Source organism: Phoxinus phoxinus (genome assembly GCF_949152265.1).
Source record: "Phoxinus phoxinus genome assembly, chromosome: 14".
Classification (NCBI taxonomy): domain Eukaryota; kingdom Metazoa; phylum Chordata; class Actinopteri; order Cypriniformes; family Leuciscidae; genus Phoxinus; species Phoxinus phoxinus.
In genome coordinates this window covers 3,404,228-3,423,088 of record NC_136889.1, presented here as the reverse complement: position 1 = coordinate 3,423,088, position 18,861 = coordinate 3,404,228, and the positions used below count along the sequence as shown (strand labels likewise).

General features: G+C 37.8%; 1 protein-coding gene across 1 annotated transcript in view; it reads right to left on the bottom strand.

Moving 5' to 3' along the window:
- Positions 1-18,861, bottom strand: part of golga4 (golgin A4) — a 65,129-nt gene that overhangs the window by 34,289 nt on the left and 11,979 nt on the right. The window contains exons 4-16 of the mRNA XM_079634467.1: positions 18,370-18,438; positions 17,117-17,431; positions 14,557-14,604; positions 14,344-14,400; positions 12,980-13,078; positions 12,767-12,905; positions 12,043-12,230; positions 8,244-8,327; positions 6,670-6,817; positions 6,411-6,589; positions 4,545-4,643; positions 4,287-4,442; positions 105-4,108 (exon numbers count right to left, since the gene is read on the bottom strand). Of these exons, the coding sequence (XP_079490593.1) occupies positions 105-4,108; positions 4,287-4,442; positions 4,545-4,643; positions 6,411-6,589; positions 6,670-6,817; positions 8,244-8,327; positions 12,043-12,230; positions 12,767-12,905; positions 12,980-13,078; positions 14,344-14,400; positions 14,557-14,604; positions 17,117-17,431; positions 18,370-18,438 (5,585 nt within the window). The remainder of the gene's footprint in view (positions 1-104; positions 4,109-4,286; positions 4,443-4,544; positions 4,644-6,410; positions 6,590-6,669; positions 6,818-8,243; positions 8,328-12,042; positions 12,231-12,766; positions 12,906-12,979; positions 13,079-14,343; positions 14,401-14,556; positions 14,605-17,116; positions 17,432-18,369; positions 18,439-18,861) is intronic.

Here is an 18,861-nt window from a genome sequence, read left to right as displayed (position 1 = left end):
GAACGATGTAGCAGAAAATATGCATCCTTACATTAAGGAGAAGCATAAAATACTCCTCACCTGTTTCTAAAATAAAACAGAAAAAAGTGTCACATAAATCTTACTTGAGCTTCTTCTCGTTTTCCTCAGCCATCTCTTTTTTCAGGTAATCCAGCTCCTTCTCATGCTCTTTCCTTAGAGACCGAAGGTCCTTTTGTAGTCTGGTGTAATCTTTGTGGAGCTTCTGCTTCTCGCTCTCAGCCTCTACCAGTTTTATCTGAAGATCATTCTCTGAGGTGTTTGCATTGTTAATTAGGCACTCACTATCAGTCTCCCCGTTTCCTTGAGGTGAGCTCTGTTGTGCTTTTAGCTGATTTTCTTTCTCATCGAGCCTTTGCTGTAAATCTTGGAGCTTCTCCTCGTATTCCTTCACCAACGAGTCTTTTTGACTTGTCCAATCGTCTTGGTCCCTGACAGTGTCCTTACTTTCCTTGGCCACTAACATTGCAGGCTCCATTCCTAATCTACTAGAGGTCATTTGCGAAACTTGTTCATTCTCTACTTGATCAATCTGTTTCTCCTTAATCTGTTCTTGAAGATCCAAGCATGTCTGTTGAAGCTCTTGCACTCGAGCTGTCTGTTCAAGCAGGTCTGCTTTAAGGCGACTTACCTCAGCTTGGTAGTTTGTAATCTGTTCATTAGACTCCGCAAGTTTGGTCTCAAGCTCCTCAAGTCTGGACGAAGTTTCTCTTGCAGCAAAAGCAGATTGCTCCTCTTTTGCAGACGCATCTTTATGAATAACAGCAAGCTTCTCTTCATACATATCTTTTAAGTTTTGCAGAGAGGCCTGTCTTTCCTCATCTTCTTTCTGCTGCAATTCTTGTAGATGTTTTGCATGCTCTTCCTTTAATTTTGCGGTGGACTCCTCAATTGTCTTCTGAATTTCCTCTAGAGACTTTATACGCTCTTCTTTTTCAGTCTGGGTTTGCTTGATACCTTCCAACTGCATCTGCATGTCTTTGATAGCCTGCTCCTTTTCTTCAATTTGTGAAGTCAACTGTTTACGAATCATGCCAATCTTCTGCTCTGCCTTCTTCTTCAACTCAGCTACTTTACCAGCCGTCTCAGAGGACGCCTTTTCCTGAGCTGCATTAACAGCCTCTTCTTTTGTCCTCAGAATCTCCGCCTTCTCCCTCTCAAAGTCGTTCCTCTGGGTTTCCAGATCCTGCTTGGCTGTTTCAACTTCTTTCTGTAAAGACTGGATACTTTCCTCAGTTTTCTGTATTAGGGCACCACTTTGAGAGCTTTGGTCCTGAGCTTCCTGCACCTGTTTCATCAACTCCACCTTTTCGCTCTCCCTAATGGTTAGGTGCTGCTGCAAATCAGCTGCAAGTTGTTCTCGCTCTTTTGTCCGCAATTCCAGCTGCTCCTCCAGATCACAAACTTTCTTTGAGCAGCTTTCCAGCTCTGAGGTCAAGGCATGAACCCTCTGTTCTTTCTCACTAAGTGCCTGGTCCATCTCGGACTTACTAATAGAGTGATTGTCAACGCTGGCAGTGAGCATCTGAAGTTGTTCGTCCTTCTCTGAAATCTGCCTCTCCATTTCCGCAACTTTATCTTGGAGAGACTTCACAGTGCTGTGACTCTGACTGAACTTCTTTTTCTGCTCAGAGAACTTATTCCTGAGTGAGTCTACCTGCTCTCGAAGCGAGGTCTTTTCTTTAACTAGACTTTCCACCTTCTCCCCCATTTGGCATGTTAACCTCTCCTTGTCCTCACCGTGCTGCTGATTCAGCAGAGATATGGCTTCCTCTTTTTCAGTTATGCTACTCGATAACTGGGTCTTCAAGTCATTTATGACAGATTCTAGATTGCTGATTTGCAAAACATTTGCTTTGAGATTTTCTGATATGTTTTTGTTCTCCTTGCGAAGCTGCTCAATGTTAAGGTCTTTCTCAGAAAGTACTTGGGAGCGATTCTCAACGTGGTTTTGCAGGGACTCCATTTTGGTTTGTAAGGCTTTAAGAGTCTCTGAACTTGCACTAAACTCAAGAGTTACCTCATCAAGAGAGCTCTTTAGGTTACAGTTCTCGTCGAAAGTCTGCTGAAGTTCTTTCTCTAAAGTGCTGATTCTGTTGTCCTTCGTCATGATAATATTTTTTAGATATGTAACCTTATTCTGATTATCTGTAACCCGGTTTTGTAATTCCCTAACTCGTTCCTCAACTTTCTTACACAGCTCAAACGAGAAACCATCTAACTTATCCTGTGCTTTCTGAAAACACTGTTCATACTCCTTTGTGATGGTACACAACTGTGTCTGGAATTCTTTTTCTTTATTTTTAAGTTCAGCCATTTTTTCTGCTAGTGTCCTCTGGAGATCTTCACCCTCTTTACACTTGGATGTTTCAAGCAAACTCAATTTTTGCTGAGTGTTTATCAACTCTTCAGATATGCCCTGCAATTTCTCTTTACTAGTTTCCTCAGCCTTTCTCAGTTCGTCTTGTAGAAGGTTCCTTTCATTCAAGGCCTGGTTTAGATTCTTCTCCATGGTTTCGACTTGTCTTTTAAATATACCTTCCCCTTCAGACAAACTTTCCAGCTTGCTTGCTGCTTCCCTGAGCTCTGTCTGTAGTTTCTGCACAGTGGTTTCCCTCATGGCAAGCTCCTCCCTGAGGTTCTGAATGTCTTTCATGATCTGTTCCCTTTCTTCCCTGCTGGCCGAAAGCAGCTGCGAGATCTCCTCCAACTCTTGGGCTTTATCTTGCAAAGATTGGGCATGTTTTTCTTGCATCTCCTCCTCATGCTGGTTGAGTTTCTCCTGCCAATGTCGAACAAGGTCTTCCTGTTCCTGTTTATGGGTCACCTTGAGTTTGTCCAAGTGCTCCATGTGATTGGCCTCCAAATCAGACATGGTTGTGCTGAGGCCCTCAGAGCTTGCTTGTGCCATCTCAAGGATCTTCTCCTTCAGTTGCTGGTCTTTCCGTTCTAACTCTTGAACGGTCTTAGATAACTCTGCTTTGGCATTCTCCTCTTGATCCTGAAGCTTCTTCTTCAACTTGTCCTGTGCTTCTTTGACTTTCTGCCTGAATTTCTCCATTTTGTTTTCTTGGGATTTCAACTTGCAATCCATGTCTTTCCTAATGTTCTCAAGTTTCTTCTCGTGAGAACTCTTCTGGTCATCCAGCTGCTTCCTCAACCGGTTTTGCTCATCTTGCATTGTTTTGGAGGTTGCAGATTGCAAATTCTCTTTTTCAGATAGGTCCCTCTTGACTTGCTCCATCTTCTGCGCTAGTTCCTGAAGTTCATTTGTCTTCTGTTCAAGACACGCTCCTTTCTCCTGACAATCATTACGCACTGCCTCAAGGGTTTGCTCGAGATCTTTCACTTGATTCTTGGTTTGCTGGAGTTCTTCTCTAAGTGTGCTAATCTGAGATCTTGATTCCTCAAGGGCCTCTTTATTCGACTGTGCCCTGAGATGAAGTTCCTCCAACTGAGCACTTCCATTTTCGTGCAAAGTCTGTTCCCTGACATGTTCCTCTAGTGCTTTTTCCTTCTCCTCCAACACAGTCTTCAGCTGATTTATCTGTTCTTTCAGCATTTTCTCCACCATTGCAAATGACTGTTGATTCTGTATCGCAGCTTCAATCTCCAGCTGATATTTTGTTTGTTCTTCCTTAAGTCTCTCCTCAAACTCCTGTCTTGCAGTTTCACTGGTGGCCTCCACAGAGGACAGCCTCTCTTCTAACTGTTGTCTAATATTCAGTACTTCATTGAGATCAGCAGACAGGGTCTCAATCTCTGTCTGTTTGCCACTCAGCTTATCAAACATCTTTTTGTTCATGTCTTCCACATGAGAATGGAACTGTTCCTCCTTGTCCTTCAGAATAGATTCAATCTCTAACTTGTGTTTCTGCATGAGCTCTTCCATAACAACACCATGCTGCTGGTTGAGGTCTGCTATTTGCTCTGTCTTCGTCCTTTCCAGTTCTTGCTTATGTGCCTCTTCTAAAGCAGCTATTTCAGCCTCATGTTTCTTTCTCTGCTCTTCCACTTGCGCAGAGAGATCATCCGGCTTGGTGTAATCCTTCTCTGGGCTACTCAGACAACTCTCAAGTTCTTGAATTTTCTGTAAAATAAATAAATAAATGTTTTAAAGGAATGTATATTGCAAACAATATGGCATTGCTTTCATTCAAATCCTCATTCATGCTGACTATGTAGTTATAATGGCATAATTTGGCCATGCAACTACAATAAGGATGTCCTGTTGATCTAATCTCAGATAAAGTGGCATATAAACTCACCGTTCTGGCAGACTCCAACTCTAGCTGTAGTTCCTTGGCTTTGTTCTCCCCATCAGACTGAATTGCAGATTTCTGCAGCTCTGCTTCCTCCAGAGCGAGAGATGCCTGCTGTTCTCTTTCCTTTGCCGACTGCAACAGCTCCTCACGACACTCCTCCTGAAGAGCATTAGTGCAAATAGCTTGGGTAATGGCTACATCCAAGCTAATATTTCAATGAAATGATCACAAGTTACCACAGAAATTAAAATCAGGGCATACCACGGCCTGTTTGATCTGGGCACTCAGTTCCTGTTCTTTGCTAGCCATAGTCTCTGAGTGTAACTGCTCAATTTCTGCTATCCTGTCCTCGGTGGATTTCTGAAACAAAAGAAAACATTGGAAAAATATTAACCGTTGTCAAGTTTGATGGACAATAAAATAAAATAAAACTCTTACGTCCACAATGCAAAACTCTCTTCCTAGTCCATCTAGACCAGGGATGGGAACTGTCCTGCAGAGTTTATCTCCAACCTTAATTAAGCACACCTGACCAAGCTAATCAAGGGCTTCAGGACTACTAGAAAGCTACAGGCAGGTGTGTTTTATACAGGCTGGAGCTAAACTCTGCAGGACATGGGCCCATCCCTAAACTAGACCATGCATTGAAACTATGGTACAGTTGCTCAAACAGGCAGCTTAATTCTAAAGGTCAGAGTGGATGGGAATAATCACCATTTTATTTAGTTTTATTTGTTTGTTTCATCAACGGCTACATTCATGGCAATATTTTTTATTGTATTATTTTAAAAATGTAATAATAAAATACAAAAACAATTAACAATAAAATAAATAAAATATCTCAGTTTAATGTTTAATAAAAACTGATTACCATATGAAACCTTTCTAAAAAAAATCTAATGTGATTTATGGTGAAAAAAAAACTAACAGAAAGTGGGCTATATATAAAGAATAATGATAATAAATAAATATAATAAGATTATTCACATTTACACTTAATGGGTTCACCATAAGAATTTGAAATATCTAATTTGACTTGACCACATGGTATCATGACTTGGTGAAATAATCAACTGACTCAAAATGTCACTCTTCAATGAATTGTTGGCAAGCGAAACTGAGACATACTGTATTTCTCTTTGTTAGGGCATGAATTATGGTCCTGATGAATGAAACAGAACTGAATTTAAATGAAAAATGAAGCCCATCTCAGATACATGCAGAAAGAATGGTGGGCTGTAAATGTGGCATACATTTGGCCAATTTTGATTTACTATTGCCATTTAGTTAATTAATCATACTCCAATACACAAAGGAAGAGACCAAAGGTGTGCATATCTTAAAAAAACACACAACCTTCGTGGGAACATTGCAGTCATGGACGTTAAAACGCTCATCCAGACGATTCTCAGGATGAATGTGACACTGAGAGTGGATTGATGGCTTTTCCAGGCAAAATAACTTTAAACAGGTCGAGTTCAAATGAGGACAGAGAAAAAGCAAAAGGAACATATCAAAATAAAAAATAAAAATTAAATCCTGTATGACTGCATTTTTAATGCTAGTGTCTAAATTAATGAATCTCCTCATCTCAAACAACACTGATGTGTGTGAAAACAACTGAAATAATTGCATCATTGAAATTCTTAGTACATTTTTTGTGACACAAACTGTCAACATTTAGTCCCCTTTTCCACTCTATCTATGACCCTTAAAAATAAACAGTTTGTTTATTTTTTCAGTGACATGATGAGTCAGTTGATTATTTCACCAAATCATGTTGCCATGTGGTCTAGTAGTCAAATGGGATATTTTGAATTCTTATGGTGAACCCATTGAGTTTATTCGTGATGTTTCTTTTAAAGATTCTCTGTTTGAATGTGAATCATCTTATTATACTTATTTATTATAACTATTCTTTATATATATATATAGGCCACTTTCTGTTCGTTTTTTTTTTTTTTTTTTTACCATAAATCGCATCAATAGATTTTTTAGAAAGGTTTCATGTGGGAATATTTGGTATTCATATGGTAATCAGTTGTTTATTTTTTCTTCTGAAACCCCGTTACAAGCACTCCTTTTAATAAGTGATCAAATAAAATGTGATAAGCATGCATTGCACACCTTCATGATGGTGACCACTTCTTGCTTGACCCTGGTCAGCTCCTGTTGCAGGCTTCTCCTCTCTTCCTCGCTGGCCTTCTCCACCTGCCTCACCTGCTCCTCCATGCTCACCTGTAGCTGACGGCGGGTCTCCTCCGCCCGCTGGGACACACCCAGGGCTCTCTCCAGCTCCTCAAACGCTGGGAGAGAGTCACATAAAGTGCAGTTAGGACAAGTAGAAACAAGGGTGGGAAAAAGAGAAAAGGAGATTCTCACTCACCAGCTTTCTCGGATTTCTCTTTCTGTTCCTGCAGCTCATCTTTCTGAGCGAGAGTTTGCTGGAGTCTGGAGCGCAGCTGAGCGATCTCATCTTCCTTTATCTCTAAAGTCTCATGCATCTGACGCTTCGTTTCGGCAATGACCATTCCCTTCAGAATGATGCCGTAGGTGAGTATACATTACACACAAATTAAATGTGCTCATCGTCATTTTTCATCGAGTAGATTTTCAGTCAATAGTCAATATTCTGTTCAGATCCTCATGCAAATTTCATTTTAAGACATCATAGGTTTGGCGATTTTTAAGAAGAGCCTGCGAAATGAAACCTCAAATGTACAATATTGTAGTCACTTTTTTTCAGCAAATCTGCTATCAATTATGTTCTAATACTATAAACAGGTTCCTGCTCCTCTACAGCACTTCTGTGCGCAGTTTGAGGACGCAACGCTAATAGTTTCTGACATATGTTTGCATTCTTTCACATTCCATACAGTGACCCGAGAGGAAATCATCTCTATCCTGCAGGGTGAAGGTCAAATGCTAAACTCAACATGACTGATTTGATCATAACTCAGTAGCAGACAGACAGCTCTCCATATTTCACATAATTCCAACCTAGATTACATCTCAAAGACTTTTTCTTGATCACAAGGTGCAAAATAAACACTCTACCAAGACCAAATGCAAATAAAACATAAGTATAAAATTGAAATATAACAGACTGAAACTGAAAATTGATATTTTAATTTGTGTAATATTATATTTTATTATTGGACATTTTAATGTATATATGCATATACATAAATCATATATTATTATTGTAAATTTTCATATAAATTAAAATTGTAGAAATAATATACATTTATATATATATTTCAAGAATTTATAATATATATTTATATAAATTTCAAGAATAAATTATATAATAACATATATATATGTTATTATATAATATATTATTCTTGAAATGTATATAAATGTATATTATTTCAACAATATTAATTTATATGAATATATAATAAATATAAAAATATATAATTTATCTATATAATGTGTGTGTGAGAGAAAAATACCATTTCATCATTACCTTTTTTCATTTCATTTTATGTTATTTTATATATTATTGTAATAATATTTATGCGTATATGTATATATATTGTATATAAATTAATATTATTTTAAAAAATATATATATTTTTTTCATTTAAAATAATGCAAGCTACAATTTCATGGCCTGTAAAAATATTTTGATTGGTCAATTCATCCACCGGTGGCAGATGTGGCAAAAAGTTTGGACCCTGCTTGATCACAGTCCTAAAATAATAAGCAATATTATCCAGGCTTACTTTTATATGCAAACGTGACAAAGTGAATGACCCACAGGAAATATGGTTTGCGCTCATTTTTTAAAAAGCCTTTCCGGGATAATTCATCTTTGTCTTTGGCTAAGAGGGCCAGTGGAATTTGTAATCTTCAGGTCATGCTGGCTCATAAACAGTCCTGTGGCAGACACACAACATAGCTGAACCCTTCTGAGGAGTAAGATGATGCGTGTCCTGTTAGCGTCTCGCTCACCTTGTCCTGCTCCAGCTGCTCGATGAGGTTCTTGGCGTCTCCCAGCTGTGTGATCAGCTTCGTCTTCTCTGAAGTGTGGAGTTCCTGGTAAACAGATCATGATGAGTGTGTGACGATGGATCTTAATACATTATTCTCAGAATAATAATCAACACTTATTGAGCATCTATCATAAAGACCCCAGAGCCAGCTGGTCTAGACAACCTGGATTAGAGTCACTTGGAAACGTACTGGCCAGCTGGAACTGTCCTGACCAGAAACTTTGATTTCCATAAGGTGGAAAAAAAAAAGTTAAGGAAATGTTTGCACATCTAATAAGTCTGGCTACACAAAATGGTATCAGCAACCGTACAGTTAAGCTGTCTTACATCATTTTTCTGTTGTGATGTGCCCAAGAACATGCTTTAACCGTGGAAAAAACACTGTAATGCACTGATTTACTTTATCATAACAGCTGTTAAATGCCATCACGCTGATCTTCCAGATTATTATAACATATACTTAATGACCAGGCGATTCAATTAAAACGCCAACCAAGAAGCTGTGAATAATTTTCAATGTCTCCACCGGCTGCGCTGAACTCTCGCCACAGATAAACACACACACACACACACACACACACACACACACCACAGCAGCCCTTGGAGTCTCCGCACCAGACCGACAATCAAACCTCACTTACAGTCGGGACAGCAGCCAGTGGTTGTGGCGGATTCGCCTCGAACGCAGAGCGACACTCAGTCAGGGAACGTTTCTGTTTCCTGCTGGTTTCCCTGAACTAGAGTTTGACATGTACAACTAAAAAAATAAATAAACTAAAACGGTACAGAATAAATGGGAATAAAATCTCATAAAATGCTTTATTTAGTTAAAAAAAAGCTTTTTTTAAATACATTTTTGGTCTTTGCTGAAATCTGAATAAACTTCTAATAAGGATTTTTTTTTAAAATGTGTACACGGATGAATGTTTGTGAAGCTGAATTAATTTTTAAGTCTTATGTGAATATTGTATATAGGACTTTTGATCATTTATTGATAAACGATGTACTTACTGTAGATGTGAATGTTATTTTGCAATGTTTTGTGACCTGTGTGATCTTAGCCCGCGGGACTACGGGTGGAAATTAGCCCTTGGCTACAATCCGGCATGTTTACATGCATGTATTCCATGTTTGTTCATTAACATGCACTGTCCCAATCAAAAAAAAAAAAAAACTTTGGTGCATAACTTTGTGCTTCAGACATAAATGATTCCACTAAACTTCACAGCTTATTGAGAAGCAATGAGAAAAGTGATCTAACTTGTATTTTTTGTCTTGTTTTCCAGTACAAATATCTAAAATATACATTTATATAGATACATATACGGTACATATATCTAAAAGATACATTCATTCACTTGTATCAAAATAAGGTATTAACACCATTACAATCCATCAAAATGAAGCGGGTTTACACTTAATACAAGACAAAATATCTGTCAATGGGGTATGAAAAATCAAACTTATTCAAAGGGGAAATTATTCTTTCTCTTACCCCATTGGCAGATGCTTGTTCCTGTTTAAGAATGAACTAACTTTACGTTTTTCCGAAAAACTCCCTTTAAGGCAAGTCATGTGACTCGGTGGCCATCTTTGAAACGCCTCTCTGGCAGTCATGCAAGTGCAGCTCCTATGTCTTTGAATAAGGAAACATCAAATTCTCCAAAGCTGTTCACCAAGCGTACGATTCAATTTAATATTTGAAATCACCAATGAAATCTGACAACAACTGTATCATACATTTTGCTTAAAAACACTCAAATCGTGACAAAAAAAATATTTTTTTCAGGCTGGACCAGACAATGCGCTTGTGCAGTCCTAAGAGTGCATCTCAGAACAATGACAATTTCTACAAAAAAAATGTTTTCTAAAGCTTTACTAATAGGCGATTGGCTCTTTTATTTAGAAGGCGGGACTTGTTCTGCCATACTGCGTGTGGCACTTTCTCCCATTCATAGTAAATATGAGTGCACTGTTATTTTGTTTCTCAGGTAAATATATCTTGATTCAAGAATGTTTGTACTGGAAAACAAAACAAAAATACTGATGAAAGAAATTATTTTAGTAGTGTATAGACCTGAAGGTAGAGACTTAAGCACCAAACGACCAACAAGTAACACCCTAGCATTGTGTTTTTCATGGGCAAGAACCACTCGCATCGTCTTCAGAAAATGTTCAAATCTACCGTAGTTTTATCCTACCACTATAATATAATGCAGAACTTCAGTGTTTCACATAAATCTGAAATGATTTAATGGTCGAGTAAAGCAGAGTAAAGAAGAGTAAATCACTGAGTTGAGCGTCAGCTGGTGTGTTTTAGTGAGTGTGACGGTGTGTCCGTACGGTGTTTGAGGCGAGGAGGGGTGAGCTGTTAACCTCTGCTCTCACTGTCTCCGCTGAGACCGTTCCCACACACAGCACAAGAGCATCACATCCACAGGAAACACACTCTCCGCACTCCACCCGCTACCTCACACACACACACACACACACACACACACACACACACGTACATATTCTCTTACCTTACACTAACCCCACCCCTAAACCATCCTATCACACAAAACTTTCAGCATTTTTTAAAAACCTTTAAATACTTTTAAACTAGATTTACAAATGAGGATGGGAGAATTTTGGACATTTTGTCAGGTTTTTGTTAGCCTGGTTCTACCAGCGTCTCGTACAGTACATTTCATTTGTACAGAGAGTACAAATTGACCTCTCTCCATTGACAAGCGTTAACTTATGAAGGCGGGTCCTCTGTTGAAGTTTAAAACTATTGGATCTGCCCAGAGCCGCTCTGGATCTGCCGTAACCAATCGCTAACGTTTGGTCGTGACGTATGACGACTCAAACTAGCGCACGACCTCAACGTCATCGTTCTCAGCCACTCCCCCTGTTCGCTGATTGGACCGGTTAAAAATTGACCGGAGAAAACCCAAGAATACACCACAATCCCAGACGTAGTTCTGAAGGAAAATTAAAATTGAGCGGAAGCACTTAGGAGGGCGGAGCCAGGCTAGGTTTTTGTCACTTCTGGGTACAAATTTGTCCCCAAAATATAGTTAAGTACTGTAGGTACACACACACACACACACACACACACACACACACACACACACACACACACACACACACACACACACACACTACCAAAGACAGGACCAGGAATTGATGATACGTAAAAAATAAAATAAAAAGTAATTAAATAATATATATAAAAAAATCAAAATAAACTAATGTATGAATAAATACAAATAAATAAATAAACGTGTATGAATAAAATAAAATAAATAAACATTGTATGAAAAAATTTAAATAAAACCACGTATGAAAAAAAATCAAAAATCAAATAAATAAATAAAACCACGTATGAATAAAATAAAAAATTTATTATAATAAAACATGTAAAAATCAAATAAACGAATGTATGAATAAAATAAAATAAATGAAAAAATAAAATAAACCACTTATGAATAAAATAAAATACAAAAAATAAATAAAAGAAACCATGTATGCATTAAATAAAACAAAAAATAAATAAATGAAATAACCTAAGTATGAATAAAAAAAAATAAAAAAATAAACCATGTTTGAATAAAATCTAAAATAAAATAAACCATGTATGAATGAAAAAAATAAAAAATTAAATAAAGATATACACCAACTAATAAATCCCTGACCAAACTCAGCTAAGCAAAACACTGATGTGCAAAAACTAGATGTTCTTCAGTTTGTGTCATTTTGTTGTTCTATACCTTGATTTTCTCCAGCTCTTGCAGCCTCTCCTGCAGCTGCTGCTGTAACACCTCGTTCTCGCTGCCCAGCTGAGCCGAGCGCTCTTTACTGGAGCGAATCATCTCTTTGCATCTCTGCAGGAGGCTCTCTTGCCTTTTGATTCGCTTCTGAAGCAACTCAAGGTCCACCGGCTCTCCGCTGCCCTCTGCTGGACACACACACACACACACACACACACACACAAAAGAAAAAACAAACAGGTTACAGACAACTTCAGTGTAGAAACATGTTACAGGGTTCCCACACCTTGGTTAACATTAAATTCAAGGACTTTTCAAAGACTTTCCAGGTCCACTTTTGAGGTCCCCTCAAATTCAAGGACTTGGTGTGGGGGGACAATTATTGTGTCCAACAACACATGAACATCATGGCAATGAACAACACAAAGTACATCACGCGGGAAACACTTAACGTAACGCATAAATGCGCGTAACTAACATTAATCAAGCAAGCTAGTGTGCATATGCCACAAAGTGTTGGCAAAATATTAATATTATACAAAATACAAATAATATGGGACTTTTTCCAGAAAAATTGTTACTAAGCACTTTCAAAGACCCGTATCTATGTATGTTTATTTTCAATTGTCAAACTTTCCAGGGCCTTGAATTTGTTTTTTCAGATTCACAAACAAAAGGATTTCAGGGACCCGTGGGAACCCCGCACTAGAGAGTCTGCACACACCTGTGTTAGTCAAGCTGTCGTCTTTCGAGGGGCTCTGAGGGTCAGAGGTCGCGTCAACCGCATCCGTGGACTGAGAGGTCTCGAGCTCAGACGATACCACACCTCTAGGCGCCTGTAGTCGTTTCTTCAAGAGAGACACCTGAAGACAAACAGCTTCGGTATCACCTCCGTTAACATGGGAAATGACTCGAGCAATATCAAATAAAGGCGTACTTGAGTCTGGAGCACAGTGATCATCTGGTCCTTCTCCTCGAGAGCAGCATCAAACTCCTCCTGCAGGTGTTTCTTGGTCTGCTGGTCCATCTGGAGCTCCTGAGGAGGAGATGGCAAGAGCTTCAGAGCAGCTTCACAAGTCCACTGGCATTTTCACTACTTTTGAGTTTTGAGGATGTCATACTTGGGAATTGGCAGTTTACTGGCGGTTTCGGGATAAATAAAAAGTACATTAAATTATTTCAATATAGAAAAAAAATATTTATGTTTTTTAATGTTTTCTGCTCACCAAGGCTACATTTATTTTGATAAAAAATACAGTAAAATCAGTAATGTTGTGAAATATTAATGCAATTTAAAATAACTGCTTTCTATTTAAATATATTAGGGCTAAGCAAACAATTAATCGCATCCGAATTTGTGTTTACATAATATATGTGTGTGTGTACTGTGTATAATTATTTTGTATATATAAATACACACACATGCATGCCATGTATATATTTAAGATAAATGTGTTATTTATATATAAAATCTTTATATTGATAAATAATATAAATTATGTATAAACATATATATATATACATGCAAATATTTTTCAAATACATAAAATATAAAATGTATATTAAATCAGTATGCATATGTGTGTGTTTATATATACAAAATAATTATACACATTACACACACATATATTATGTAAACACAAACTTTTATTTTGGTCGTGATTAATCGTTGCCCATCCCTAAGATAAACTGTAATTTATTCCTGTGATCAAAGCTGAATTTTCAGCATCATTACTCCAGTCTTCAGTGTCACATTATCCTTCAGAAATAATCATAATATGCTGATTTGATGCTTAAGGAACATTTCTTATTATCATCGATGTTGTAAACAGTTTTAAAGTGGTTTAATATTTTTGTGGAAACTGTGACACATTTTTTTCCCGGATTCTTTGATGACTGAAAATTCAAAAGAACAGCCTTTTTTATGAAATTGAATTTTTTTCTAACATTATAAATGTCTCTACTGTCACTTTTGATCAAATTTAATGTATCCATGCTGAATAAAGTATTCATTTCTTTAAAAAAAACATCTTGAGCCCAATTTTTTGAACAGTAGTGTATATTAAATATTTGATCTATTACGCCTAATCTCGATCCAATCAAAACCACAGAGACAAAATCATGAAATGTCTCTGAAAAATGCCACATCACAGACGTTAGCTGCATTGCGAACGCTGTCGTTAAGCACACAGTGTGAAGCGAGGAGTAATAGAGATATCAGAGGTGGAAGAACATTGACGGTAGAGCCTGTGATGAAGCATTAATGTGTGTGCCAGAGGCAGTGAACAGCAAAAGACGAACCTCCCTGAGCTCTCCTATTCTTCTCAGGGCTTTATCTTGACTCTGGCTGAGGATGGCCTGAGAGACACACACACACACAGAGAGAGAGATGAATGACAGACTTATATCGGTGCCAAACCTCACAGCAACTCATTAAAGGAAAAAACATCCCTCGAGCTGCGAGGAAACTACAGTCATTAATTCTGCGGCATTGGCGGCTGAATATGAAATTACCTGAGTTTTCTCTTTATCTCGCTGTACGGTTCTGTAGGCTGTTACCAACTGAGAGAAGACAAGGAGAAAGAATACATCAGGCAAGTAATAATGAACAAACTGTCCCATTTCCAAATCAGGAATTCTGTGTAGGATCACATGATCTGATCAGAACTGGGATCAGAAATATCTCAGAGATTATCCACTAGTTTATTAGTTCTGCACCTAGTCAATGCATTGGGTCTGTGTCGACTAGTTGTAGGTCGTCGTGTTTGTGTGTGTGTGTATACTATACACAGTGGTGGTCAAAAGTTTGGAAACATTACTGTTTAAAATTACTTTGAAAGAAGTCTCTTTTGCTCATCAAGCCTGCATTTTTTATTTGATCAAAAATACAGAAAAAACAGTAATATTGTTATAAATATTATTCCAATTTAAAAACTGGTTTCCTATTTTAATATACTTTAAAATATAATTTATTTCTGTGATGCAAAGCTGAATTTTCAGCATCATTACTCCAGTCTTCAGAGTCACACGAACCTTCAGAAATCATTCTAATACTGTATTTGTTTTTGCCGTCAGATGGTTGTTTTTAAAGCTTATTTAAAACTTTTTTTGGCCTTCTCATATGCATTGCTCCAATGCTAAGACTGTGAATTTATGGCTGCTTTTGATATTGTGTCAACTTTTTTAACATCCATCTAAATTTTTTGTACTATATTCTATATTTTGTACTTGTATTTTTTTTTTCTCTTGAAGTCTACCAGGGTTGGGATGGGTTCTAGATTTGTATAGTTGCTTTTTGCGTTTCTTGACTTTAAAAAAGAAAACTCAATAAACAGTTGTTTAAAAAAAAAAACACACACACACTATAAAGACAGTATGGCATCAAGCATGCCTGACTACTTCCTCAGGTGGCATAAGTGAGTGGACCAGTGTAAATAAATACCAGTGTAAACAGTGAATAACCCTCTCACTGTCAGCATGATCTCAGATATCTGCTCGACTGAGGCAGCGCTGATGTGTCATGTTTAGTATGCATAGTCTGTACTAGACGGCTGAGCTCTTCTTGAACAAAACAGACTTGTTCAAATAATCTCTTAATTAGAGCTTAACCATATGCAACGCATGTTCACGCCGCAAACTTTATTGATCTATTACTTGGCTATTATCTCAGGACACATCCTAGCAGAGGAAATGCAGGGATTACAAATGAGCCAAAGAGCTTTCCTTGAAACACGAAACCTGTTATATTCAACATGTGGGTTCGTGCTTTAATTTGCATTTAACCCAACGCATCAGGAATGAGAGAGCCTTAGATTTGGATGTGGGTTGCTTCCAGGCCAATAAATCAGGCAATATTTGACCATTTTAAGAGCATCGCAACTGGCCAACGGTTTGTTCAAATACCTAATGAGCAATAATGCTTCTTCTGGAAAAGATCCTGATGGCTAACTAAGATTGTAAGCATGAAAAAGTGCACTATATGCCAGTTTGAATGAACAAAATCTGCTATATGGCAAGTTATTTACAAAAATAAATCAGGATATTACGTTCGTTTTTTGCTTTAGTTTGTCTCCTTTGTTTGGGTTTGAGCATTGTGCACACCTTTTTTGTATTTTTGACTTAGTTATTTAAAAGAAATCTTTTGAATTAGATGCTCAACAATACTACAAGCATGTAGTAACAGCCTAAAATCAGTTTTGTAACAACAATACAGTTGCATTTGATGTGTCAGTCTTCAACATACATCATTTAAAACCTTATTAAAAATGCCTGGAGCAGACGTGTTATACAGATCACAGACTGACTAGACAAAATCCAACTCCAAAGAAACACACTGACAGACATTAATGCACTGCTCGCTCTGGTGCACGCTTATATAATTAACAATATAATAATAATTAAACATTTCATAAAGCAATAATATCAGGAACATAAAAACATGAACAATGACTTTGAGATGCGTGTATGTAACGTGAACATGACGGCACTCAGTAAGATCATAAATGTAATAAATATAAATATTACTCAGAAAAATAGTTACTTTTAAAAACAAATAAAATGCAAATTTGACATGAAATTACAAAAATAGTTTGCACTTTGTGGCCTGAGGTGTTCAGAGCCACATACGTCAAAAAAACAGTATATTGGAAACAGTATCTGATGTGACCACCTACTTATCTAACAAGTAAAAATTGTGTCAAAAACCAAAGTTTTAAGCTTTCTTTATCATTTATTATTGTCTGTATGCCCTGAGGATGGTCGTTTGACCCGAAAGCTTGGCGCTTAAATTTGCTTTAAGGATCTAAGTGTGCAGACAGTTTATTTATTTATTTTTTGAGATGTTCAGTCTTGTTTGTCTGGCACCTTGGTGATCGTGAGTGCGGTGTAACTCCTTCAAAACTTTCTTTATTAGAAATTAATCTGATCTGACTAATTGCATAAGTTATATATATCTGAGGCACTCCCCTAGAATCTCCCTGCAAAAGCAATTCTAATTGGATCTGATCATAAATCAGCAAACAGTCGGACCACGAGCGACTGGATCACCCGAGATGTGTACACCGAGTGCGCTCACCTCGGAGTATTTCCCCCTGTAATTCCCGAGGCTTCTCTCCACCCTGTGCAGACGGTTCAAGAGCTGCTCTTTAGACAGACTCTCGACGCTGCCGGGCGAATCTTCCGCCTCGCTCTCGATGTCTGACGGAGGGTCGTACGCCGGGCCGTCATTCTCTCCGGTGAGCGTGAGGGATTCTCTGGAGGAGCTTCTGACCAGACTGTCCCGTGAGCTGGAGCGGAAGAGCCCTTCACCGCGACCCGAACCCCGGAGCAACGACTCCACGGAGGACACCTTCTGCTGCAGCTTCTGGGCCAGAGACAGAGCCTCCTCTTTCTGGAGGACAACCAACACTTGAGTAAACAGACATTTCAGAAAAATAAGCAGACCCTATTTAAGATCAAAGATTTAAACTTTAATCCGGCCTATTACTAAAAAATGACAACAATACCCAGTCATACTCAACTGAAATCCGATGACAATTATACACATATACACAAATATGACACTCCTCCAAAAAGTGCTGAAAAACGAGTGACAAATACTGTACTGTGCAAAAGTCATGCTTTACAAAAATATTTGTTTTAAGACAAATTTACTGTATACCTTATGCTTTAGTGATTTTCACACAGTACTGTATGTGCACTACTTTTCAGTGAAGCTTTGAATTTACTTGATTAAAAAATACAGTAAAAACAGTAATATTGTGAAATATTATTACCATTTAAAATAACTATTTTCTATGTGAATATATTTTAAAATGTAATTCATTCCTGTGATGCAAAGCTGAATTTTCAGCATCATTACTCCAGTCTTCAGTGTCACATGATCCTTCAGAAATCATTCTAAATTGCCTGACTTGATGCTCAAGAAACACTTATTATTATTATTATTATTATTTTTATTATCACAATGCTGAAAACAGTTGTGCTGCTATATATTTTAGTGAAAACTATGATAATAAAAAAAGTCAGGATTCTCAGATGAATAGAAAATTCAGAAAAAACATCTGAAAATCTTTTGTAAAATAATAAATATCTTCACTATCACTTTTGATCAATTTAATGCACATTTACTGAATCAAAGTATTAATTTCTTTCATTAAAAATGACTCTGCATCACACACTACGTGAATCACACATTAAAACACATGAACTACACTGGTGTTGGTTGAGGAGAGATCCCCTGATATGATTGTACAGAGCCTTGGGTGTACAGTAGTACATATGAACGCGCTATATAAATGCCTCATTCATTGATAGACTGTCACTTGCCTGAGGAGAAGCGACTCCATCCCCGTTCACACTGCCTCTCGGAGAGCTGCCGGCTGCTTTAGCAATGCTCTGCACCAGAACAGAACCAACAAACATGAGTGAAAGAGTGTCTCGCCGCTGAGCTTTAGGCCCGGTTAGTATTCCTCCAGCCTTCGTGCTGCACCCCAATTACTCTGGGAGCAATATTAGTTTTTGCTAGGAGAAATGCAGGGGCTTCTGGTTACACCCACCTTAACCTCATGCAACTCGGAGATTAACACAGCGGTTAAATACAAACATAGACAGCATAACTACTGCGTTAAACAAACAGGGAGTTAAACACAGCAGCACTACACTGCACTACAGGCGCTGGTTACTGAGAGCGTTCTGCAGGAGTTAGACGATGAAACAAGTCATGGGTCATGTTACTCTGTGTTCATGGACAAGAGACTGTATATAAATCTCACCCGGCTATTGTACCTTCAGAATTTAACGTTTTTTTAATATGAACGT